This window comes from Lactuca sativa, chromosome 8 (assembly GCF_002870075.4).
Source record: "Lactuca sativa cultivar Salinas chromosome 8, Lsat_Salinas_v11, whole genome shotgun sequence".
NCBI classification, from domain to species: domain Eukaryota; kingdom Viridiplantae; phylum Streptophyta; class Magnoliopsida; order Asterales; family Asteraceae; genus Lactuca; species Lactuca sativa.
In genome coordinates, this window is record NC_056630.2 from 155,614,239 (window position 1) to 155,639,799 (window position 25,561).

General features: G+C 33.2%; 5 protein-coding genes across 6 annotated transcripts; 2 read left to right on the top strand and 3 right to left on the bottom strand.

Moving 5' to 3' along the window:
- Nucleotides 1–15: 15 nt before the first annotated feature.
- LOC111886671 (cytochrome b-c1 complex subunit 8) lies at nt 16–1,648 on the top strand. Its single transcript, XM_023882924.3, has 2 exons — nt 16–342; nt 1,386–1,648. The coding sequence occupies exons 1-2, from the start codon at nt 173–175 to the stop codon at nt 1,432–1,434; spliced, it is 219 nt and encodes a 72-aa protein (XP_023738692.1). The 5' UTR covers nt 16–172; the 3' UTR covers nt 1,435–1,648.
- A 716-nt stretch (nt 1,649–2,364) lies between these two features.
- LOC111886670 (60S ribosomal protein L10) lies at nt 2,365–3,898 on the bottom strand. Its single transcript, XM_023882923.3, has 4 exons — nt 3,750–3,898; nt 2,901–3,402; nt 2,743–2,824; nt 2,365–2,599 (listed from the first exon to the last, which is right to left on the bottom strand). Exons 1-4 carry the CDS (start codon nt 3,757–3,759, stop codon nt 2,531–2,533), a joined length of 663 nt encoding a protein of 220 aa, XP_023738691.1. The 5' UTR covers nt 3,760–3,898; the 3' UTR covers nt 2,365–2,530.
- A 2,162-nt stretch (nt 3,899–6,060) lies between these two features.
- On the top strand, nt 6,061–7,482 carry LOC128128096 (uncharacterized). Its single transcript, XM_052766908.1, has 2 exons — nt 6,061–6,330; nt 6,407–7,482. The coding sequence occupies exons 1-2, from the start codon at nt 6,115–6,117 to the stop codon at nt 7,055–7,057; spliced, it is 867 nt and encodes a 288-aa protein (XP_052622868.1). The 5' UTR covers nt 6,061–6,114; the 3' UTR covers nt 7,058–7,482.
- Nucleotides 7,483–13,305: 5,823 nt separating this feature from the next.
- LOC128127592 (uncharacterized) lies at nt 13,306–15,050 on the bottom strand. The gene is made up of 3 exons (XM_052766212.1): nt 14,597–15,050; nt 13,988–14,508; nt 13,306–13,887 (listed from the first exon to the last, which is right to left on the bottom strand). The coding sequence occupies exons 2-3, from the start codon at nt 14,138–14,140 to the stop codon at nt 13,474–13,476; spliced, it is 567 nt and encodes a 188-aa protein (XP_052622172.1). The 5' UTR covers nt 14,141–14,508; nt 14,597–15,050; the 3' UTR covers nt 13,306–13,473.
- Nucleotides 15,051–15,224: 174 nt separating this feature from the next.
- LOC111886660 (uncharacterized) lies at nt 15,225–17,062 on the bottom strand. Of its 2 annotated transcripts, XR_008225489.1 has the most exons (3): nt 16,130–17,062; nt 15,669–16,045; nt 15,225–15,588 (listed from the first exon to the last, which is right to left on the bottom strand). XR_008225489.1 is itself a non-coding variant. In XM_052766211.1 (2 exons), exons 1-2 carry the CDS (start codon nt 16,711–16,713, stop codon nt 15,898–15,900), a joined length of 732 nt encoding a protein of 243 aa, XP_052622171.1. In that variant the 5' UTR covers nt 16,714–17,062; the 3' UTR covers nt 15,593–15,897. The 2 variants fall into 2 exon arrangements, 1 of the variants encoding a protein (XP_052622171.1); XM_052766211.1 differs by lacking the exon at nt 15,225–15,588 and having other exon boundaries at nt 15,593–16,045.
- Nucleotides 17,063–25,561: the final 8,499 nt, after the last annotated feature.

Sequence of the window (25,561 nt, forward strand, 5' to 3'; positions counted from 1 at the left end):
TGACCTTTTTTTCACCGAAAGGCTGGCTATAAACGATAATGGCCCAGACAGAAGAACCAGACACTTGGATCAAATCCTAGGGCTTTCTTACCTCTTTGTCATTTTCAATCGGAAGCTCAATTAGATTGAAAGAGATTCTGAGAACTAATTGATAAGATCGGAGCAATCGACGATGGGAAAGATTCCGGTGAAGGTAAAGGCTGTGACGTACGCCCTGTCTCCGTTCCAGCAGAAAGTGATGCCAGGTCTCTGGAAGGATTTCACGCATAAGATTACTCACAAGGTCACAGAGAACTGGCATAGCGCTGTTCTTCTCGTCGGCCCGGTTGTCGGCGTCTACGCGTAATCCACAACCCTACTTTATATATCTAAACGATGTTGGCTATATCTAATCGGTTTTAATTTTTATGTTTTGCAACGTTTCAATTATCCGATTATTTACAGATCCATATCTAAGCATAGTTGTGCTCATCCGTTGCTTTATGCTTATGATTTGATCTATTGTCGTCTCTGAAATTGTATATGATTGTGATGAGTTGACTAGGTCAGCATAGTTATGGATCCGTATAGTTGTAATGCTCTCTTTTTTTTTTTTCTACTCTCTCGACTAGAAATTGATTCAAATGATGAGCATATATATGATATATCTCTGTTAAGTTTGTCTGTAAGAGAAGGAACCCGAAGGACTTGAATTTGGAAAATTGTGCATTTGTGCTTGGTTTGTTTGCCTGAGAGATCAATTTATGAACTTGTGTAATGACAAAGATGATAATGGGTTAACTGTTATATGTGAAGAGTTGTTGCTCTTTTTGTGAAATGCCATCATTTTTACTCTAGATTTCATTGATGAATACATATTGCCTTTTAGGAAATTGGGTTGTAAGTAGACAAATAGTTTGTTTAGGTGTTTGCTAGTTAGAATGTTTTCCTATATCATTTTTCTAAATCTCTGTATCTCTCATAACCTGTTATACATAATACCGATTTTGATTCTGATTCTGATTCTGATTCTGATTATAACAAAAAAACTCTTCTCATTTTTAGCAATGTTTTGATATAAATTTTCTCAAAAACAAACAACCATATTGATTTGGCAATATTTTAAGAACATTGTTTCATCATTTTGTTCAAAGGATTTTTATGCTTAGTTAATGTTATAGTTATGGCCATATGAAATGTTTTTCTTTAACCCTTTTGAGTAATAAAGCTTTAGTTTCTATCCTTACCATACTTTGAAATGATTCATATACCTGTAAATATATAGCATAATATTTTGTCTCATCCAAAAGTTGGAACAAGGTAAATGTGGAAAAGATGTGAATGCCCTTCTCATCCTCATTCTATTCAGTGTAATAATCAATAATTTTATTTATTGGTTCATGCAGGTATGTGCAGAGTTACCAAGAAAGAGAGAAATTGCACCACAGATACTAAAATCAAACTCAATTTGGCTTGTTGAAGAGAGAGGAAGAATAATAATATGTTTTGTTGTAGTAAATGAAGATATTGGTTTATGTGTGTTTCTTTTAAACAAGATACTTCTTTTGTGGTGTGGATTGGACATATGTAATGGTGATTTGATGCATATATCACCTTGTTAAAACGTATCTTTCCTTTTTCTAATGTCATTTTTCTGTTTAGAGTTTCATGACATAATTGTTGCTAGTGTTTTGTTTTTTCTTTAAGATGTGCATATATTCTCAACTAGGTGTGAGCCCTATTACATGGGTGTATTTAAAACAATTAAATATGTATAAACATTTGAGAAATTTGAATTTATTAGAAAAATGACAAAATATTGAATTACTAAAATCAAAGTGTTTTTTTTCTCTTTTAAATTTAAACAAGTCATTTAGATAAAATAATCAAAGCAAATTAATGAGATTTTATTATGAAAATTTGAAATTATAAGGAAAGTCTATTAATGAAATTGATATACATTTATTATTAAATTTAAATACCATATGAAATTTAATAAAATAGGAAAACCATAAAATTACATATGGAATAAAAATTAATTCAAAATAACCACAAAATGACATGTGGCAAAATGAATAAGAATGTAACAAGTGGCAAAAAAAACCTTCATTTATTTAGAAAAGACTAGTTAGCATTGATGTTACACTTTAGAATTCCTTTCTTTTTTTTGTAGTTTAAGTCGATGGATTTATATGATGTATATGATTGAGGAATTTTGAGGTAGAAAATTGGAACTAAAAGTCAAAATAGCAACAAGGAATCGAATTTGAGGTAGAAAAATGCTAATTTGTAACTGTAAAATGGAGTAACAGCGGTTGTGGTCAATATAACAATATTCGTGAAAATTGCTTACTGAATGAATCCATAGAGTAGTAAAATATAAAGTGTACAAAGGAAGCTTTCGAATTAGAAATATTAGATGCAATACATTCTCATTCTCGTTACAACAAAGAAGCAAACGAGTATTGAGTTCTCAAAAATAAAAACATTTAAACATGACTGAAATATAGTTTATTAATTAACAAGATACTCTAAATGAACAAAATCCACTTTAAGCAACAGCATTTATAAATGCTCTTCCAGGTTGACGATTTGCAAGGGGTCCATGGCATCCAAGAAGCTGCAAAATAATTATTAAAAAGAATAAGCATACAATCCGAGACTTAAGAGATCAAAATAAAATTAAACAAAATAGAGATTAGCATTTCTAATCAAACACAAAAAATGAACACATTTCTCATATGTTATAACAAAAATAAATACCTTGGCATTAACACCATCAGACATGATGCGATTCTCAGATTTCCATTGCACATAATCAGTCCTGCTAAACTTGGTAAATCCCCTGTAATTAACAATCATATTAACATTAAAAAAACATTTCTTAAAAATATAAAATTAAACAAAATTCTTTTACTTACCATTTCCTGCTAACAATGATCTTTTGTCGACCAGGAAACTTGAATTTAGCCCTTCTCAATGCCTCTTGAGCATTCTGACTATTCCCATCTTTGCATCTAACAGAAAGAAGAACTTGACCAATGCTAACACGAGCACATACTCCCTGTGGTTTACCAAAAGCACCCCTCATGCCTGTTTGAAGCCTATCAGCACCAGCACATGACAGCATCTTGTTGATACGCAACACATGGAATGGATGTACCCTAACTCTCAAATGGAAAGCATCTTTTCCTGCAAATTTGGTCATGTATTTGTTGCAGGCAATTCGAGCAGCTTCAAGTGCTTCACTTGAGACATTCTCTTTCTCCCAACTCACTAAATGGACACAGAAGGGGAACTCATCGACTCCTTTCTTCTTCATTCCAACATCGTAGATTCTGATTTTGGGATCAGGGACACCTCTGCAGTATCGTGATTTGGGATATGGCTTGTTTTTGATCTGTCTGTAACACCTTGCAGGTCCTGCACGATAGAATTTCGTGTTGGTTAATTCCACATCAGTTTGCAGGATAATTTCAGTTTTATATGTTGCAAAATGCAAATCGAGGATACGGTATAGGTAACAATTATCATCGAGCTATAAAATAATGATTCTGTAGAACAGTGATAATAGCAGGATAACGTATTCATTTCGAAGACAAAAGCCCTAAATTACAGAAAAAATGAATAAAAACAGTTTTAATGTGCTACGAAAACGAGATTTGAACTCATGTGATTGGATCTCAGATATAACTAAACATAGAGCATAGATGTCCTGAATTTGAATAAATTGCAGAGAAGAAAGAAGAAACTAGAGGTAAAAGACGTACTTCTTCCCATGGCGAAGTTTTTCTTTGATCGTTTGATGCTGTGCAAAGTTACCAGTGAAATCCTAACAAACGTATGAAGAAGTGGTATTTATAGTTTGCGGGACGGGGAGATCAGTGGGAATGGGCCGGGCTTACGCATGGGCTTACGTCAGCTAGTTCGGTGCAAATGGGCAGCTGTTCGTGGTTTCACACGTTTATCTTGACTTTCTAGAAGCATCCACACGTTTATTACTTGATAAATCAAATTCCCTCTTACTTTTTTTTTTTTTTTTTTTTTTTTTTTTTTTTCATTTAACTTATCAGATCAAGTGTTAATTCAAATATCATAATCATAATCTTATAAGTAAAAAAATGATAGGTGGATATTTAATTTTGACAAAATTTCATAATTGCTCCCTATGATTTGTAAAATATTATATTTTAAGGACTTTTATAAAAAACGTAACATTATTGTTCCGTATGGTTTAAAAAATTATATGAATGATCATTCTGATTTTAACTTTAACTTTTAAGCAGTTAATTTTTTTCTAAATAATCAAAATGCATTTGGACCAAATTTGAAAATTATCTATACCTCAAAGATTAATTATGAAAATTTTAATATATATATATATATATATATATATATATATATATATATATATATATATATATATATATATATATATATATATATATATATATATATATATATATATATATATATATGAGAAAATGACAAAAATAGCCAATTACACTAATTGCATTACAAAAATAGCCAAAAAAAAAATCGGGATTACATATTTAGCCACCAATTTCGCAGATGAGAAGGCCCCATCTGCGAAATGGGCATCTCATCTGTGAAAGTACAAGTGCCTGAAGCACAGTTGTGCTTCACGCACTTGTACATTCGCAGATGAGAATTTTTTTTTTTTTTTTTTAATATTTTTCGGTATAAATAGGGGTAATTTCGCAGATGGAATAGGTCCCATCTGCGAAATCCTCTGATCCTATCTGCGAAATGATGATTTTTTTTTTTTTTTTTTTAAGGTTGACTACGAAATGAATTGGTTTGACTACGAAATGGGCTTTGCTATATAAAAATTTTTGTAGAAAAAATATCATTTTGGTTGTTATTTGGTTTGTGAAATACTCTCTATCTCTACAATTTGCTCAAAAAATGATTGAATATTTGGTTTGTCTTGTAACCGGTGGGAGATGACAAGTTAATGGAACTAATCTGGAATACATATGTCCATAGGGAGGTATTTCTGAATTTGCTTTGATATTTTCTGAGTATATTAGTTATAGTGATTTTGTATCTATGGTAAAAAGCAAAATTGGTTTGTTAGACAAATATAGAATTAGTCTTCGTTTCCACCATCCTGAATTAAATTATTATATAGCTATAGTTGAAGACGTGGATGTTAGAATGTTGATAAACGTAATCAAATGTAGTGGAGGAAGGGCTGTGAAAGTGTTTGTGGTGGTTGATGAAGTTGAGGAGGTTAATGGGGGCGGTGAAATTGGAAACGAAGTTGTTGGTAATTTATGCAGTTTTAAAGGGAGCAACGATCCGATAGGTACTTTCAATACTCCTAGTGTACCTCAGTTTCACAGTGTTGCTGAAAATGTTAATGTTAGTTATTCACCTATTCAATATGTGGATCCCGAGAATTACAAGTATGTTGGTGATGATGATGTTGGTACATATCTTAATCATGTTGGTGGTCGTTGTGATGATGTTGCCGAACAAGAAGTTAAACTTATGAATAGGCGTGTGGTAGATAAAACTAAAAAGAAAAAAAATTCAACTCAAAAAAATGAAAAAAATCATGTTTACGGGCATTATGTTGATGTTGGTGATGTATGTTTAGATATAACCGAGCTACAAAGTAATTCCGATAGAGATGAGTTGGGTGATGAAGTTAAAGCTAAGTATCCCGATAACCTTTTTTACGGTATGCCCCCTGTACCAGCATGGCCAGTTGATAATAATGAAGATATCCCAACACAGATGGTAGACATTAATCTTCAAAAGATTCAATGTGAGAGTATATTTAAAAACAAAGAGCTTTTAAAGCGGTGTATTGGTAAAAAAATGTCTTCGAGAAGGTTTCCAGACGAGGACAAGTAGATCCACCAAATCAAGGTATGAAGCTGTGTGTGTTTCGAAAAATTGTTCTTGGTTACTAAGAGCAAAAGCAATTAAAAATACTGATGGACTTTTCCAAGTGAATAAATTTGTTGATGTACACACATGTTCTTCAACATTGTTGCAACCTAATCATCGACAAGCAAACAAATATGTTTTGGGTGAATATTTGCTGATGTTTTGGCTGAAGACTATAGTAGAGTTTATCGGGGAAAAGAAATTGTTAATGATATGAATGCTCAATTGAATATCAATATCTCATACCATCAGGCATGGCGTGCGAAGCAATATGCATTGTTGTCGTTAAGGGGTACGAAAGAGGATTCTTTTACCAAACTTCCGGCGTATTGTCACAACTTGGCCAAACATAATCCGGGTACTGTCACACATATTAAAACAGATGCTGATGATCGGTTTGAGTTTTTGTACGTCGCACTCGGTTGCTCGGTTAGTATTATCATGTTCTAATTTTTTTTTTAATATTTATTTTGGTGTATTTGAATAGATATACAATGTATTGTAGGTACGAGCTTTTGTCAATTTTTGTAAGCCGACCCTAGTAGTAGATGGAGCTCACCTAAAGGGCGAGTTCAAAGGTACCATGCTACTTGCAGTTACTAAGGACGGACAAAATCAAATATTACCGGTTGCATATGGTATATGCAAAAATGAGTGTACTGATTCTTGGACATGGTTTTTTCAAAAACTACGTGATTGCATAGGAAATATGCAGGAGCTTACAATTATATCTGATAGGTCTCCATCTATAGCAACATCCGTTGCCAACATTTTTCCTCACGCTCATCATGGAATATGTGGTGTCCATTTGTATTTCAACATAGTATCTAGATTCGGCAAGAGTAAGACGATTAAAGGAATTTTTTGGGAGGCGTGTAGGGCGTACACAGTTGATGCTTTTGATGTTGCCATGGATGTTATGAAAAAGACAAAAGAACCAGTATGGGAGTACTTAAAAAGTATAAATCCAGAAACCTGGTCAAGGGCACATTTTAAAGGGAACCGATACAATCTTATGTCGTCCAACAGTGCGGAGTCTATAAATGCATTATCTAGACACGCACGTAAGGTGCCAATACTTATGTTGATTGATTTTTTTCGTGCTACAATGCAACAATGGTGGTTTCAAAGACGTAACTTTGCAGGTATTACGTAAATTTGTAATATTAATGTTTTATTAGTTTCGATGTTATTGATTTTAACTTCTTCATTTTGGCTGTTTTTTTAGCGGAAGCAACAACAACACTTACCCCTTGGGCGGATGAAGTTGTAAAAGAAAACAAGAAAATTTTTACCAAATGGGATGTTCGCATGATCTCAAATACGAAATGCGAGGTCAAAAAGGGGGCACAAAATGTGATTGTTGATTTTCAACATATGACATGTACATGTAGGCATTGGCAACTTGATGGGATACCTTGTGGTCATGTCATAAGATGTTTAACAGTGAACAATTACCAAGACTGCTCGAGGTTTGCATTAAATGCTTACTTTACCGAAACACTGAGGAAAACATATGAGGAATCAGTAAACCCTCTGCCGAAGCCATCCGAATGGGAGATCCCCGATGATTTGATGATTGTTAAGCCACCTGTAATGGATAAACGTCAGCCAGGCAGGCCAAGAAACACAGACCGCATTCCATCCCAAGGCGAGGGTCCAATTATAAAAGAGTGTTCTACATGTGGTCACCTAGGACACACGAGAAATAATTGTACTGGAAGGGCGTCTGGTAGCAGAGCAGGTCACATAATTTCTACTGCAGAAATGGCATATAATATTGGTGGTTCAGCGGGTTGCTCACAAACCCATAACGCTGATTTTGATATAAAACAAACTTGAAATTAAGAGTAATGACGAGTTGTTAGCTTATTATGTATTGTAATATTTTTATTAACTCTTACAAGACATTGCTATGCTTTCATATTTTAGTTAAGTTTGTTGATTATAACAATGAATGAAGCCTTTATATTATAAAATATAGTTTGCAGATTTATTTTAACAGTTACAACATGTTATTTAAAAAAAACAACAAACGATCATTTGGCAACCTAATATGTTTCATGATAATATTACAACAACTTTATAACTAATTTTTAAACTCAGGGAACTGCAACGGGTACTTCTCTTTCTCCATTGTTATATAGTCATCCCTAATTCTCATTTTGTCTTCGAAACGATCCTTTTTTACCATAATGTGTATCAACTGCTCATCCTTCTCAGCAAGCCGTTTTTCAGTCGTTTTGATTGCCTTCTTACTCTTTTTTATCCAATCTTTATGCTCTTTGATTTTGTTTTTATTGAGGTCAATCCATTCTTCAGCTTGTTTGCATTCCGAACCTATATCATTAGCAAGTTGAGTGAGAAGTCGGGATGACTCTTTGTCCTCTTCTTGTTGTGCTTCAGCCTTCTTTAATTCTTCAAAATTTTCATGTGACATATATGACCCGGCTGAAGAGGGTGTAAAAAAAGGGTCTACCGAATCACAGTAGTAACAATCTACTTCGTTGCATGAGCAAATTTCGAATTTGTGTGAGGAACTCATAATAAAACCGATGTTGTATTAAACTGGAGCAATAAGTGGTATTTATACATACTAGACAGTAATGAGAAGTCCAACTTTGAAATGACTAGACAGTAATGACAAGTCACTGTAGTAACCTGCACATCCCAGTGGGTCCCTTTAGTGACAAGAGATAAATGACAGTTTGACATGACAAAACACTGCATAAAGCTGAAATTCGTAGTCCAAATATAACCATTTCGTAGTCAAAGTATTATTTCATAGTCTATTTATTTATATAAATAGATGTTTAAGATCTATAAACCAAACACCCAAATCACCTAAACGAAACGAATTCCCATTATTAGAAATGTCGTCGAATGCAGCAAGTTCTTCGAATGAAGTACCTGGTTCCAATTCTGAAAGGCCATGGACGACAAACGATGTGTTAGTTCTAACACGGTGCTGGCTAAGTGTTAAGGATGGTGAACCGTTACTTGCTCCCCTGCATTGCCTAATTGGTGATGAATGGAGTCGCATCACATCTTTGTTTAACCATGAGATGGGAGAAGGGCAAAAAAGAGAAAAATCAGATGTTGTTACTAAGTGGACGGATGTAAAGGAGGAAGTGACATGGTTCAATCGAGCATGTAGTTATGCGAAACGTAACAATGTTCGTTGTCATGACGAAGAAGAGTTCTTGGAAGTTGTTACAGAGTTTTACATCTTTGAGCATGAAGGCAGAGACTTCGAATATGAGGAAGTTTGGAAGGTTGTTAGAGATAAACAGTATTTCAAGTAGACCGCTCTAATTTGTGTTAAGAATAAGCCATGGACTTGTGTTTTACGTTAATGCTTTGATCGTATTATGTCGTTTTTTTCATGTAATTGTTGTGATGTTTTAATGGTTCATGGAATCTTGTTACTAATGTATTCTAATATATTTTGATAACTAATGCAATGGCCATTTATTAACCCAAGTTAATCATACGAGTTTCTCACATAATAAACTAAAATATATTAACTCAACTTAATCATACGAGTTTCTCACATACTAAACTAAAATATATTTTAAACATATGAAATACATACGAATTACATACGAAATACATGAAAATAACCTAGTACTCACATAATAAACTAAAATAGATTTTAAACAAACGAAATACATACGAAATACATAAGAAATACATGAAAATAACCTAGTACATGAAAATAACCTAGTACTCAAATAATAAACTAAAATAGATTTTAAACAAACGGGATATATTTCAAAATATTCCAAGGGGCTTGAAACTGGAATTCCAACCCGTTACTTAATGACTTGTATTCCTCCTTAGCAGCTTCCAAGATGACATCCTCAGTAGCATTTAAACGGGTGTCGTCAATTTTGGTATAAAGATCGTTGAATAATAGAACTTCGGTTTTCATTTCATACCATCTTGCTAAGATGTCTAGTTCGTCACGATCGTTTCTTGTAGCCATTCGGTTTTCAGCATTGAAAATATTTGTTAGACGGCTCCAAAACATTGGATCATTCAACTTGCTTGTCTCGTACACATGAATATAAGCATGTGTAAGAGCCAAGAACTCTTCATTGCTCCATGATATAGAAGTCATTTGGATTGAAACAAAGAGGGTAGAATCTAAAAAACAATATTTGAACAACTATATTGGTTAATTTAATAACGTTTTGCATGTAACTTAGGGTCAATTTATAGTAGTTTCTACACAAAATCGCAGTCCAAACTTCTAATATGTCTGCAATTCATAGTCAAAATTAACTGACGAATGCAGTGTACTATACTTATAACACAACAGATCACTGTTCGAGTTGACAATTCATCCCCGGTTGAATGACAACACAATACATTGCTGTTTGAGTTGACAACTCATTGCACCAGGAAAGTAAGGAGTCGTTATAAATAGATTTCAATATCCGTTGTAATTGTATTCTATTACTTCCCTCCTTGCAATTATGGACTCACCACGTATATGGAGGAACGCAGAGGAGGTCGCTTTGGTTCAAGCTTGGATTACAATTGTAGAGGTGGATTTTCCACCGGGTCCCCCACAAGTTCGTGCCGGATCATTTTGGTCTCGTGTCTGTCATTTGTTTCACCATTTAATGAACCGCACTCAATATCGAAGAAGAAGAGATGTCAAAGCGAAGTTTCTGGATATGAAAATGAAGGTGAAACAATTTCAACGTATTTATAACGAGTTAGATAACGAACATGCAAATACGGATGAAGACATTCTACGACAGGTGGCTTTGGAACTATACCGCTTTCAATACGATGGTAGCGAGTTTACCCACTTAGATGCATGGAATGTTTTAAAGAATGTCCCTTATTTTTAATATGCATGTTGGTTAAGTTAATTGTTTTTCGTTATTTAAGTTGCTTGTTGTTGTATGTGTCTAGTCGTTACTATTTAATAAACGTCCATTTCTTTTAATGTATGTTGTTCCCTCAATAGCCAATATTTAGAAAGCAATAAAATAAAACCGGGGTACATAAATAACTAACACATAATACGACATAAAAAATAAACTGGGTACATGGATAACTAATACGTAACACAACAGTAAAATAAAAACGGAGTACATAAAAAACTAATACATAATACTACATAAAACATAAATGTGCTACATGAATAACTACTGCATTGAGGGAGGTAACAGGACCACCGTTTCATTTGGTATTTCCCAATGCTCATATGATGGTATACCATTCACCAACTCAGATCCATATGCAACTCGATACACATAATTAGTGAACTTGTATTCAACCATTCTCTGAATGGACTCAGATGTACGGGTTCTTAGACATGCTATAGCGTGGCCACATGGTATACCACTTTTTTGCCATTTACCACAACTACATACCCTTCGTTCAAGTTGTACGTTGCTGGTGGCAAAAGTGTCATGGACTTCAAATGTATCCCCATACAAACGTTTTGCATTACAATTGTAAGACTTGCTGAGACTTTTTTGAACCTTACTCTCAACGTAAGGGGTCAACCCACCAGACAACCTCCCTGTAAAATTTGATATTTTAATAAAAATAGCATGACAATAAAAAAAACAAAATATAACAATCTCCCTTACCAGCCAGTTCGGCCCGTTCAGCATACTTTGATTTTATCGACGTGGTGGTTAACTCAATTATTGTTGTTATAGGAAACTCACGTGAGGATATAATTTGCAAAATTTCAGGGACGTCAATCGATTTAACATTGTAACGTATTTTTGGGAAAAATGCTCTTGTCCATTTTGAAATCGGTATATCGTCAAGCCAGTAAATTGGACTCATAAGCAAGGTGCAGAAAGGTGGTTGCCTACATGTACTTTGCAACCTTTCGAAACACAAGTAAAAATCATCAACGCTATATGCATTGCATGACTTCCAAAACAACGATTCGACTTCCGTATTGTTATGTCCGATAGACTCACGTATCTTTCGAGCTATATCTTTAGGACAATATCCATGATAGGAATCCGGGTAGGCACTGTCAACACCAAAGTCTATGTTATCACACATGTTGCTTATGAAACCAACCTCTGTGTCCTCACCTAAACAATCTCTTAACCTCATCATGAACCATCTCCATGATTCTTCACACTGTAAGGTTCCCAAACCAAGTGCTAAGAGTAGTGGCTCATGATTTCCATCTAAAGCCACTGCGAAGTACATTGTTGTCAGAAAGCTCCCAAGAAGGGGTAAATAACCCACATATATTAGCGGTATCATGCACCTAAGGAAGGTACGAATCTACATAAAAACGAACACATATTAGTGTTATGTAAGAATTAATCGACATACATTACCATGAAATATTGTATAACTCAATAAAAGAAGTATGTTATACCACGCAACCTAAAGCCACAAAACAGAATTGAAAGCGGTTGTTATCGGTTTTCTTAATGGCTGTGAAGGTATTAGGATTTGTTCTTTGAAGGTTATGCAAGAAAATTGGTAGTTGAGAAAAGGTTCTTTGGCTGTGACTACTCATTTTCAATATCGATAATTGTGCTCTACAATGATCACACAAATGGAATTATAAATAGAAGATATTGTATCTCTACTGATCAAAATTCATAGTTTAACCCTTTAAATTCATAGTTGAACATTTTGAATTCATAGTCAAACCAGTTCATTTCATAGTCAAATTTCACTGACCGACATGACAATACTACAGAATGTACTTGTCTGCATTTCATAGTTGAACATTTTGAATTCATAGTCAAACCAGTTCATTTCATAGTCAAATTTCACTGACCGACATGACAATACTACAGAATGTACTTGTCTGCATTTCATAGTTGAACTTTTTGAATTCATAGTCAAACCAGTTTATTTCATAGTCAAAAGAATTGTCCGTAATATGATTTATTCTATAAATGGGTGTCACTCATTATGAAAAAATTTAACTGAGAAACTACCTCCGATTTAAAAGAATAAGAAGGCTAATGGCATACTGCAATTGTGGAGGAGAACGTATCGTTAGGATTTCGGGTACAGCTAAAAACCCAGGAAGATTGTTCTACGCTTGCCCGTATTTGGTATCATGTTCTTACCGTCATTCAAATTTAAACCCTCGTGTTTACATGACACAAATTTATTTTCTTACTGTGGATATTAAATTTAACAGGGACCAAAATGCGGGTTTATCAGTTGGGTTGATGAAGAGAAGGACCAATCTTCTATGGTAATAGCTAAAGTAGCTAACTCTAATAAGCTCTTTCAATCAGAAAATAAGAAGTTAAAGATAGCGTTGGTTTGTAGTTGGGTGTTGTTCTTGGCAGTTCTTGTTTACAAGTTGTAAGTTTTTCAATATTGTTTTTATGGTTTTGAAGTTGTTTGGTCAATAAATTGTTGTATTTGTAACGTTAAAACAAATGTTGTGGTCGTTCTTATGTTGAATTTATTGATAAGTAATTAGTAGGTCATTAAATTGTTGTAATTGTCGTAACGTTATATTTTTTGTCATCCGTTGAGTAAACTCTAAAGATAAACTAATAATGAAATCCAACATTAATTTGTATATACATTTATATAATCCAACTACAAAGGAGCAAGACTAGACCCCCAAATAATTTTTGCCATCCGGAGACGGAACTCTAAAGCTGCGTTCTTTGGGTCAATAAGAACACGTATTGGTTGACCTGAAACCAATTGCTCCATAAACATACAAAGAAAAACACCGCAATCTCCCAAATGACTACTTTGTTGGGGAACGTTTTCTTCATAAATGAATTGCATATTCAATGGAATCCTTGGGATGTTCCTCCGCGCCCAATACTTAATCTTGTCCAAATAATTTGCCACCCGACGTTCAAATTTGGAAAAGATTCCTTCGGATTGGAATTTTTCATAAGCACCTCTACCAAGACTGTCATAAATATGCACTTCCATTGACGCTAATCGTAGTTCCCCAAATAGCCAATGATTAGGGGATGAATGAATCGGCAATAAGACCTGTATAAGGATCAGAAAATAAATTTATGTTTATTTACATCACAATACAAAAACATAACAAAAAAACGATATTATTTTCAATATAAAGTATTAAGTTTACCGTATCAACATCCCACCAAGCAACCATGAAGTTGGGGTATGTAGCAATACCAGCCATAAACGCCCTCCAGTCCTGTCCTTCTTCCAAAGCATGAGAAACAAAAAAATTTGGAGGCATTATTGTATGTCGGTCGCTCTCAAACCGTCTCTCCATCAAAACTCGGTACCAAATGGTTATATGCTGCACACATGATACTTTTGTTATTGACTAAAAAACAATTAACTTTTAAAAGAATTAATTAACAATTTATTTACCGCTGACTCCAACCATCCGTCGTGTGTATGCCCAAACAATGAGCTCCAAAAATCTCTATCTAACACGAAATTAAACAAACGATGCTGCACATCGTATGAATGCAATACATAATTTTGGATGACATCCTCACCGCCTGCTACGTAAGGTTGCAGGCGCAACATGGAGAAGTCATGAGCAACACCAAAAACTGGAGGAGGAACGGGGCTTGTTGATTTCATACCAACCTTCTTTTTTGTTCTTCTTTTTTGTTTCGGTGTCGTGTGCAACTAAAAACAATATTCAAATGTTTAAATGTATATCTTTCAGATAATTCACATAAACATAAAATCATCAGTTTATAAATAAAACGAATACCTCGGTGTAAGGAGTGCATAAAAATTGTGATGGTTTTCGACTCCTAGGTTTATCGGGTGTAACTTCTTTGTCATCATCATCATCATGAAAATAATCTACATTTCCCATTATTATAAGTTCGTCTTCATCCGGCACATCATCATCAAATTTGTTCCCTGCATTGTCATTCCTCTCCTCCCACTCCTACATTAAAGATAATACTTTATACTTAATAACGAAATACACATAATTTAATAACCAATAATATCTAAATAAACAAAATATTAATATTAATGTAACTATATAATAACCTCTTTAACTTCACTATAATCGTTTACATCAAACACATCATCATCAAATTTGTTCCCCGCATACTGATTACTCTCCTCCAACACCTACATTAAAAATATAACTTTTTACTTAATAACGAAAGACACTTTATTAAAAAGTAATTATTAAAATCGTAAAGGTAACATCTATAACAACCTTGTCGTTTTGAGTATCACCAAAAACATTTTGAGTTGTATTGTTTTTATTCATCACTTCATCTTGCACAACCTATATTTTCAAATATAAAATATGAACACAGGTATTCATATATGTTAATAAAATTTAATAAATAATGTAGCGTGTAACTAACCTGTTCATCATAATTTCTTTGTGACACTGTCGGTTCCTCAAAAATAATGTCGTTCCAAAATTGTTCATTATTCACTTCTTCATAAAAAAACCTCTGTAGGTTTTTGTTGATTCATAAACACATGCTGCTCCAGTGCATGTACCCGTTTCAACAACTCGTCTAGCTTGTGTTTCCCACTGCCCCGACCTCTACCATGAGAGCGACCACTGGACGACATACTAGACGAAGATTCGTCTTGTCTCCTAAAATGGTCCCGTACTGGGGATGGAACTGCTTTCCCTTCACCATATACATACTCTTGAAATGACATATAATAAAAAGATGTCATCTCACCATCACCCGGTAACATGTTTTGTCTTGGTGGTAGCCCCTCCTAAAAAATTAAACATATTAAAAATGCATATAAAACTATAATAATCAACTTTATTAATAATAAACGAATTATTTTTAAACCTGCATCTTTGACCAAATCTTGTTCACGTCAACCCATTTCAATTTTTTTGTTCCGCTCCATCTTTTCATCCGAGGCAAGTCTTTATTTTTTCTCAATGCAAATCCACATGCACGAACAGCCGGAATCATCTCATATATCCATATCTACAATTTTGTACAATAACAGTAATAAAAGTTAAAATTAAAATAAAAAATATAACAATAAAACAATTTAAATATAATAAAATTTTTATACCCTAATTGGAGCCGTAAATCCTGAGACGGAATACTTTAAAGTTTGATCACGCTCAGGAAGTGATAAATAATGATGTATCTTATTCCACGTATCCTCAAGGTCAACATAAGTAAAATCCCATAGATAGCTACCCCAAGCGAAGCTAACAAAACAAAAAAAACAAAATTGATTATTATATAAATTATAACTTTAATAAAATAGAACTTTTAACGTAAAGAAAATATACCTATTCCAGAGATCCAAATTCTCAGCCAAATAAAACCAATCTTGTGGCACCCGATCGTTAACTTCTTTGCCCAAAAAACCTTCACACAAAATGTATATCAAACATACTCTAACTGCATCAAGGTCATCAAGTGCTAGGAATGTTTGATTTAAAATTAAACTTTTCAGGTCGCCGATTTTCACCGAACTATTAGTATGGTCCGGAAATAGCCGTTCACGCAGTAAACATCTTTTTTTACTGCTTATTAATTTTTCCGACCCTTTTCTCCCAATGTTTTTTGGATACTCCCCAAAATTGAACCCGGTAATCAAACAAAACTCTTCCGGCCCATAAACCATTTTGGTATTGCCTACTCGAAAATATAAACGTTTTATTCCATCTGGAGATAAAACAGGGTCCGGCCGGATCTGATGAAGGAACATTTTATGAAACAATAAAGCGTCCCCTTGTAAACGAGGGACATCAATAAAATAGCCAAAGACAGTATTTCTGAAAATAGCACGTCGGGCATCATCTAAAACTTCAAAGACTTCCCATATGTTACCGCCAGAGCCTTTTAGGTTCGCAAAGGCTTTCGTATTCATTAAACTAAAATCATGCTGCAAAAAAAAACACAAAAACAAATTAGATAACTAAAAAATATATTTTTTTTTAAATATATGATTACGAACTGCAAATACTTTCTTAATTACTAATATATATATTTCCCCGATAAAAAACAATAACATACACATATATAAACAATTTTCCAAGTTATACAACAAATATATTTACGATAGAAAGCAATATCATACATAATTATATAAATATTTTCAACTTAAACATATTTTCAACTTAAACAAATTTTCAACTTAAACGACAAATATATAAACAATTTTTATCTTTCTAATTAAAACTAACATTATATAACCATATAAACAAAAAAATTTAAAAATAAAACGACAACCAAACTAACAATTTTGCAAGTTATACGACTAATAAAAACAATTTCTAGCAAGTTATACAAATTTTTCAACTTATACGACAAATAAAAACAATTTCTAACAATATATATACGACAAATTTTCAACTTATACAAATGTTATACGACAAATATATATACAAACAACTATTTTGCAGTTTATATAAACAATTATAGGATAAAAATTTACAAGATTTCAGGTTATACAACAACTAAAAAAACTACAAAAATAACAAATTGTAAACATTATCTACTTGTCTCTACTTGCATTTAAACTTCAAGTATACTAAAAATATACTAAAACTATCAAACACAACAAAATTAACTTTAAAAAAAAAATAACTTTAAACATTAAAAGAGTTAAAATCTAACCATATTTGCGGGATTGTTGACATAATCCTCCATTTTCTTCATAAACTAGCCAAAATTCCGAGAGAAGCCCAAAGTTAGAGAGAGTTTTTGTGTAGAGAATGGTGAAAATGAAAAAAAAAAAAAAAAAAACGTTTTTATACCTAAAAATCTTAATGCCTTAAGACCTTTTATAGCATGCATGGAGTAAAACTAACCATCAAGACCACATTTTTTTGACTAAAGACCCTTCATAAGGTCTAAAGGACGACTTATTTGGTCAAGCGCATGCCATGCTCAAGAATCACCATATTTGGGACCAAAAGTACCCTAAAGAAAGAAATGGTTAGATCTATAAGATAGAGTGGTCAAGTTATGAACTTTTTACCTCCTGGAGGTTGCTAGCAAGCGTGGAATCCTATATTTAAGTTGCTTCCAAGCTTCAAGGTCCTTTTACCAACTTATGCTTCTTCAAGAACACCAAAAGGCACACAAATGAGCTCAAAACATTCTTCTCACCTAGGGTTTGCTAGAGGCTCGAAATCTCAGATGGGGGCTGATGAGAGAATGATAGATGAAGCTATAATGATGCTTATATATGGACCAAACCTAAAAATTAGGGTTTGAAATTTCTCTACATAAACAAAACGTTCTAATTATTTTCTTTCTGATTATATATTTTTAAAACAATGATTTATATATATATATATATATATATATATATATATATATATATATATATATATATATATATATATAATGTTACACATTTTGATATTAACTCGTTTCTCTACGGTCCATATTAACAAACGCCGACTTGTGTCGATCAATATATGATTTATTAAAATTTAATTTACATACATAAATACAAATTTGAATTATGGCACCATTTTTATTTTTTATTTTTTAATATCTATATTATTAATTACTCTTATTTTTAATTTTTTAGTTATTCAATTAATTTAATATCAGCAAATCATAGTATATTATTTTTTATAAATTTTATATATGTATACATTTTAATTATATATAATGACATTTTGTCTGAATCAATAAAAAAATAAAAATTTATAGAATGTTAGTTGTTTTACTTTAAAAATTAAAGAAGACAAAACTTCATAAATGGTCCTTATGGTTTCACAAAATCTGAAGTTTCATCCATAATTTTAAAAAACCTCACGGATGGTCCCTATAGTTTCAAAACTTTTAACAAAAGGTCATTATTGCTAACTTCGTTAAGTAAAGGATATTTTCATCATTTGACTACCACAGTGACCATTTATGAGGCTTTGTCTTATTTAAAAACAAAAGAAATAAGAGAGAGAGAGAGAGAGAGAGAGAGAGAGGTGGAACCCACTGTATATTAAAATAATTAATTTTTTTTAAATAACAAAAAACTCATAAATGGTCCATGTAATAGTGAAATGATGGAAATGGCCTTCACTTAACGGACAAAACTTGACGAAGTTAGCAATAATGACCTTTTGTTAAAAGTTTTGAAACGCAGGGACCATCAATGAGATTTTTAAAATTAGGGACAAAACTTCAGATGTTATGAAACCACAGGGACCATTTATGAAGTTTTGTCATTAAAGAATAACTACTCAATCAAGAAGCGTGGGAATCTGGTTGTACTTTAAACACTAAAGAAAAACTATTATAAATGCATGAAAATGAAATTTATAAAAGTGCAATGTATTAATGGAGGTTTCCCTCAATATCCAAGTTGCTCAAATTTTTGAAAAATCTTGGTATATAATCTTTGAAGGCTTAGCTTAAGCTATATTTATGGCTTCTTTGAAAAATCTTGATAGGGTTGTGTCTGAAGTTTGATTTTTTTTTTGTATAGTACTTAACTTTCAGGTATTATTATAGAGAGCATAATTTTTCTCTTCCCTCCTTCCCTTCTTACTAACAACATCATACTTTCCTAAACTACCAATTAAGAAATAGTAAGGTACTCTTATTGATTTGTTTAATATTGCATCATACTTTCATTTTTCATTATTACAAATAAAACATCACACTTTGAATAAAACTAGTCAATTATAGCAAAAAAAACAAACGTACTTGCATTGATAAGCTTTTCACTGCTATAACATAAACTTTTGAGCTTTCATTTGGTCTTATTAAGATATCATACTTTGAAAACTTTATCCAATTTCTACTTAGTTTTTGGAAGATGTTGTCATATTATAGTATATAAATTCATAAAAGTACATTGTTATTTTTCCCATTCAATCCTTTTTAGGGTTCCAGCTAACAAATTAACAAATGTACATCACTATATTTTAATTTAATCCTTTCCAAGGTTCCGTTACAACGCACGGTCGTGACAAGTATAAAAATACAATATTAGTTTCTATATAATAAATTTTCAGATACACTTCAATGTTGGTGGATATTTTAAGTTCTACCGAAAAAAGTTTGAAGAACTTTTATGTGAGACTACATAGATCTGAAAGATATTTTAACTTCCAAATTATAAGTTTCAAACTATAAGTTTCTTGTTTTTTTCAAGTACTTGTTAAAATGACTATTTAATCTGAGACATTTTTGTTTAGTTGATATTTAGAAAATAGCATGGACGACATGTCATTTGTATTAAAAATAATTATTAAGAATATTATTGAGGGAATATTTACATACTGATATAAAACATTAAAACCAGGTAAGATGATGTATTCATTTTCCTGACTTCATAATCAATTTCATCTACAATGCAAATAAAAAAGAGCTTAAAAAGATAAAATTTATCAATCAATCAATTCTCGATGGTCTCAATTCACAAGTTCTTACCCTCTATAATCAATAAATAGTTGTGTAATGTTATTTAAAAGCATCTAATTACCATAAAATGCTTGTTTACTAGCCAAACATAAAATAAACTTTCCTCTCTTCCATTGGCAGATATACATATTGCACGATATATTAAAGGCACCTTGTCACATGCGTCAAAAAGCGATGAACAAATGGCTACATAGGGCTAAACCTCATCACGACTTCACCTTAAAGTAGAGCCAAGTGTGGGACGTTTTTTGGGTAAAACCGAACCCGAATCAAGAAACTCAGTTTGTTGGGTTTTTAGGTGGTTTTCGGTTTCAACACCACACCAAATCAACATCATTCAAGCATTGTTTAGAGAATATCATAGTACGTAGCTATAAACGATATAAGACCTAAACCAAATTGAAAATACATTGCTATAAATTATAAATAAAATTCAAAAGCCTAGATATCAAAGTATGTTGCTAAACCAAATTTATGGTTGCTAAAATTGTAAAGCACACAACCAACTTCTATATGCTCCAACTTGTCTTGTACTTGATTCAAAAAATCATGGCACTATGATGCGTGAGGCATTCTAAAACCGCATCCCATATGATGCGATGCGATTTCCATGATGTGTACAATTTTCTGGATGTGTTTCCAGACGCGATGTGTATGCTTTTTGCAATTTGCATGAGATGAGTTGTCTATTTTTTTTTAATATTAAGAAAGGGATTTTAATGAGTTTTATTGGCGACGTGGGGTTTAGATGGGTTAAATTGATGCAATTTTTTCTAACAAAAAGACTTTTTAACCCTTAAATGTCGGTCTCTCTAAGTCTTGCCACACCGCATCACTTTCGGTCCTCAATCAAGCGAATCAATTTCAAGACCCATGTTTCAACATCGATCATGTAGTTGATTATATAGATCTCGAGACCCATGTTTAATCATCGTTCCTCAATCAATTACGACATGTTTTCCTTAATCAAATTTAGCATCGACAATGAGTTTTTTCTTTAGCTTTTTGTTAACTATATAAATCTCAAATCCCCTATTTCAAGTTCTTTCTATTTGATTACTGAATTTTAGCATCGACAATCGGTTTTTTCTTTAGATTTTTGTTAATTATATAAATCTCAAATCCCCTATTTCAAGTTCTTTCTATTTGATTACTGAATATTGGCAGTGAGGAGATCAATAATTTGTTTTGTTTTCGTGAAGTCTGAATATCATCAATTCATAACTCTTTCTGATGCCTTTTTGCTAAATTCTACAACTCTACATGCCATTAGTTTCATATTGTTTTGGAATTCTGAATTCTTGCTCATTGTTTCTGAATTTAAATTGCTTTTATTTATACTCCAACAAAAGTATTTTTATGGTTAAGTAAGTACAAGGTAAAATAAGTTATGTGGAATTAAATTACAAGTATTTTGTTAATATTGGACGCATCAGGTGCATCATGCATTGGCTTCCAGCCCTTTAACGCATCAAATCGCCTCACTTTCTCAAACCAAGGTCTTTTAATTCTTTCAAAGCTCTAGCCGTCATGACTTGAAATTGAATATCAATCAGGGTGGACTAGGGATGGTATTCGGGTCGGACCCAGACCGAACCGACACAAACCTGAATAACCCGAAAATCGCATAAGGGTAATTGCATGAACCGAAAACCGAACCGATTAACCAATATGGGTTCGGTTCAGTTCGGGTATTAATCACTTCGGTTCAGTTATTACCCGAATAACCTGAATAACATGTATAAGATGACTAAGAACCTAATATAACCGAAAAAAACCAAATAAATTGTATTAGGATTCTATGTCCTGAATAACCTGAATAATAAAATAATAACGTACTTTTATACATCAACGTAAAACATTTAAAGACTAACATAACACAAAAACACATTAAAAGAATAGCATTTACATAATATATTAACATAATGATAATTAATTTCTTACTTGGGTTTCTTGAGTTGGTGCCTAATTTTTCATGACTAGACAAAATGGGAATTCATGAATCCTTAGAGACAATAGGAAGGGTCAATTTTTGGAAGTCTAAAACAAAAGGAAGGATCAACAGAAGTGATTTCGAGTTTGGAAATAGTTGAGAAGATTGGTCAATTTTGAAACAAAGAGAATGAGCGTAGGGTTTTTTTTTTTCGGTTATGAACGACGAGGACAGAAGTGTGAATCGTGATTTTGATTTCTGTCAATAAGAAAAAGGTGATGATGAATGCTTATTTGGGTCGGGTATTTAGAACCGAATAAGCTCTTATTTGGGTAACTCGAACCGATTAAGCATAATATAGATACCTGAAACCCGAATCAAATTGATTATTCGGGCTTAATTTGGTTCGTTTCGGTTCGATTTAAGTTTCATAGCAAAATTTTCATCCCTATGGTGGCCTGTGACATCCCCAATTTCACGGCCAGAAAAGACTGATTTGTTTATGCTTTGTTTTATAATTCATAGTGATCGTTTAAAGAAAACGGTTGCAGAATTTGTTCTCAAAATAAAATATGATAACCATTTATCAAAACATTTCTCAAAGAGAATGTATTTTCATTAAATAATAAAACCTCGGGATGTCATGTTCCGATACAGACACATAAGCATAAACAGAACTTACATTATTTACACTAAAGATTTTACATCTCCTTTAATCTCTCCGTGAAATATATCTTTGTATCGATACCTATGATACAAAGAAAACTGAGTGGGTCAGGCTTGGGAGTCTGGTGAGCATATAGGGTTTTCAACCCACAATAATACAGTTATTATATTTAATTATCAAACAATCAACCCAATTACCCATCCCCATTATCTTCTTAAGGTTTTACCCTAAGAACCAATTATCCTTCATTCATTTATTCTTAAGGATTTACCTAAGGAATTGGCACGAAGTCCATTGCTGCCAAAGTTTATCTATCAGGTACTAAATCCATAGTTATCAGACGCTAACTCCATAGTCGCCGGGGTTTACTCAAGCGGCACTAACTCCATAGTCACCAAGGTTCACTTAACAGGCACGAAGTCACATCGTCACCAAGGTTTACTCAATATGCGCTAACTCCATAGTCACCAAGGTTTATACAATAGGCACTAACTCCATAGTCACCAAGGTTTATCTAACAGTAGGCGCTAACTCCATAGTCACCAAGGTTTATACAATAGGCGCTAACTCCATAGTCACCAACTATCCCATCTACCCATGTTCTACCCAACATTTTCGTAGATATAAATACTTACACAGTTTAAATCATTTAATACTTGTATAAAACATCAATTCCATGCCCATTTCAAATAGACAAATAATATATAACACATAGCACGTATTTCATAGCTAATACTTTATATTTATGTGTTAGAAGAAAGTAACCACACACTGACACATATAAACAACAATATATATATACACATAGCACGTATTTTATAAAATACTTCATATCTATGTGTAAGATGAAAGTGACTATACACTCACTTGATTAGAAGATGATCGGACAGCACTACGGCTTGTAGAAGTAGTATTCTTCGGCAGATCTGGAAGATCTTTACAAAAACCGGACTCCTCGCGGGCAGAGCTTCAGCTCGGGAATTTCACTTCTCGGGATCTTCGGGGCCTCGGGACTTGCTTCGGGGCTCGGGAATGATACCGGGGCTTCGGGATATTTCTTGCACGAAAAACGATGCAAAAACGCGAGGAAAAGGGAAGAAATGAGCAAACTACTCGGCTGCCCTCGACACCCTTTTATAGGGGGCTGAAACTCAAATTACGCTGGGCGTAATTCTACATTACGTTGGGCGTAATGTGGATCAGATCGCTGACTCCCCCTGGATAATATCGAATATTATTTATTTAAATTAAATACCGAAAATATTTAATAAACTTCAAAAATTCATATCTTCCTCATACGAACTCCGTTTTCGACATTCTTTATATCTCCGCGTAGGTGAGACTACGCTCTACAACTTTCGTTTAGACTCCGTCGGCTAATTTTGACTTTATTTTTATTATTTATTTTTAGTAGGCCGGGACAGGAAAACTCAATTATAAAATCATAACTTCTTCATCCGACGTCCGTTTTCGCTTATCTTTTTATCGTTTTACTACAATTAATGAGATCTTCGATTCTCATTTAGATTGTTTCGGCTAACAACCGCTCGTTCTCAAATCGAATATTCGGGCTGCATAGCGCTAGTCGAAACTTCGAAAACTCATAACTTCCTCATACGGAGTCAGATTTGGGCGTTCTTTTTATGCACACTCATGGTTTAACGTATTCTATGACTTTCATTTAGATTGCTAAGGCTAAATATCGCTCTAACGTAAATTCATTTTTTACGTCGCGCTGTGTCGTGCCGGTTCTGTCGCGAAACTTCGACAGGTCATAACCTCTTCGTTATAACTCGGATTTCGGCGTTCTTTATATGTACGGAATCCTTGTAACATATACTACAACTTAGTTAAGATTATTCATTCTAAATAATATTCTATCAAAAAGTCATTTTTGACGCTTATCGTCTCTAAATTGACTAGCCCTGATCTACGGGCGTTACATGGACCATAGCAAATCTTAGATGCAATTCAAAGCTTCTACGATCAATATGGTAATAGAGCATCTAAACTGATCAATCACTGTCCTACCAAAATTTAATTAAATTCAGAATCTAATGCAAGCAGTAGAAATCGGCAGTCCGAACACATACGTTTCCACCAACTTAATACCTTAAAATTGTATAACTCTCTTTATCATTTCATCCGATAAATAAATCTCAACCTCTGTCTTATTAACTACGAGCCCATGGTGTTCCAAAATCTTGCGAAATCATCTTCCCTATTAACCATGTGACCACTATCAAAATAACTAGGATCACTTGTAAAAAGATTAGGGACAATGACAATGTAGCTTACAAACTCTTGGCTTATGTTTTAAAAAGCCGCTTATCATTTTTCTTTAGAAATATAGGGGCATAAAGTCCAACTTTTCACGTTAAAAAAGTCATTTCACCCGTTATGATAGATATCAGTGCCACATAGGATGTTTATTGGTGATTTGGACGCCTAATCAACGCATCAGTGGCAACTGACTAGGCGCCACTGCTGCACTCATGGTACCCAAGCTTTACCACATACAAAGGTGATCTCAATATAAAGAAAAGAGAATGATAAAGTAGTTATTCATTCAAACATTGTAACCCTTTTCGATCTCTCTCATAAACTATCGACTTTCTCACCTTTAATACCACATGAGATCCAATATGGCTTCTTCTACCGGTTACTCATACGTCAGATTCATGATCCGAACCTAAAACTTCCAACCAACTACGAGTTATTGACAATGGAGAC

Coding starts and splice junctions, on each gene's coding strand:
- LOC111886660 (XM_052766211.1), bottom strand. CDS start 16,713: ATGAATACGAAAGCCTTTGCGAACCTAAAAGGCTCTGGCGGTAACATA. Junction 16,046..16,129: donor AATTTGGATCTCTGGAATAG/GTATATTTTCTT, acceptor TTGTTTTGTTAG/CTTCGCTTGGGGTAGCTATC.
- LOC111886670 (XM_023882923.3), bottom strand. Junction 2,825..2,900: donor ATCATTGTTAGCAGGAAATG/GTAAGTAAAAGA, acceptor TGTTAATTACAG/GGGATTTACCAAGTTTAGCA. Junction 2,600..2,742: donor CTGATGGTGTTAATGCCAAG/GTATTTATTTTT, acceptor ATTATTTTGCAG/CTTCTTGGATGCCATGGACC.
- LOC111886671 (XM_023882924.3), top strand. CDS start 173: ATGGGAAAGATTCCGGTGAAGGTAAAGGCTGTGACGTACGCCCTGTCT. Junction 343..1,385: donor CCGGTTGTCGGCGTCTACGC/GTAATCCACAAC, acceptor TGGTTCATGCAG/GTATGTGCAGAGTTACCAAG.
- LOC128127592 (XM_052766212.1), bottom strand. CDS start 14,140: ATGGAGAGACGGTTTGAGAGCGACCGACATACAATAATGCCTCCAAAT. Junction 13,888..13,987: donor CTTGGTGGGATGTTGATACG/GTAAACTTAATA, acceptor ATCCTTATACAG/GTCTTATTGCCGATTCATTC.
- LOC128128096 (XM_052766908.1), top strand. CDS start 6,115: ATGAATGCTCAATTGAATATCAATATCTCATACCATCAGGCATGGCGT. Junction 6,331..6,406: donor ACGTCGCACTCGGTTGCTCG/GTTAGTATTATC, acceptor AATGTATTGTAG/GTACGAGCTTTTGTCAATTT.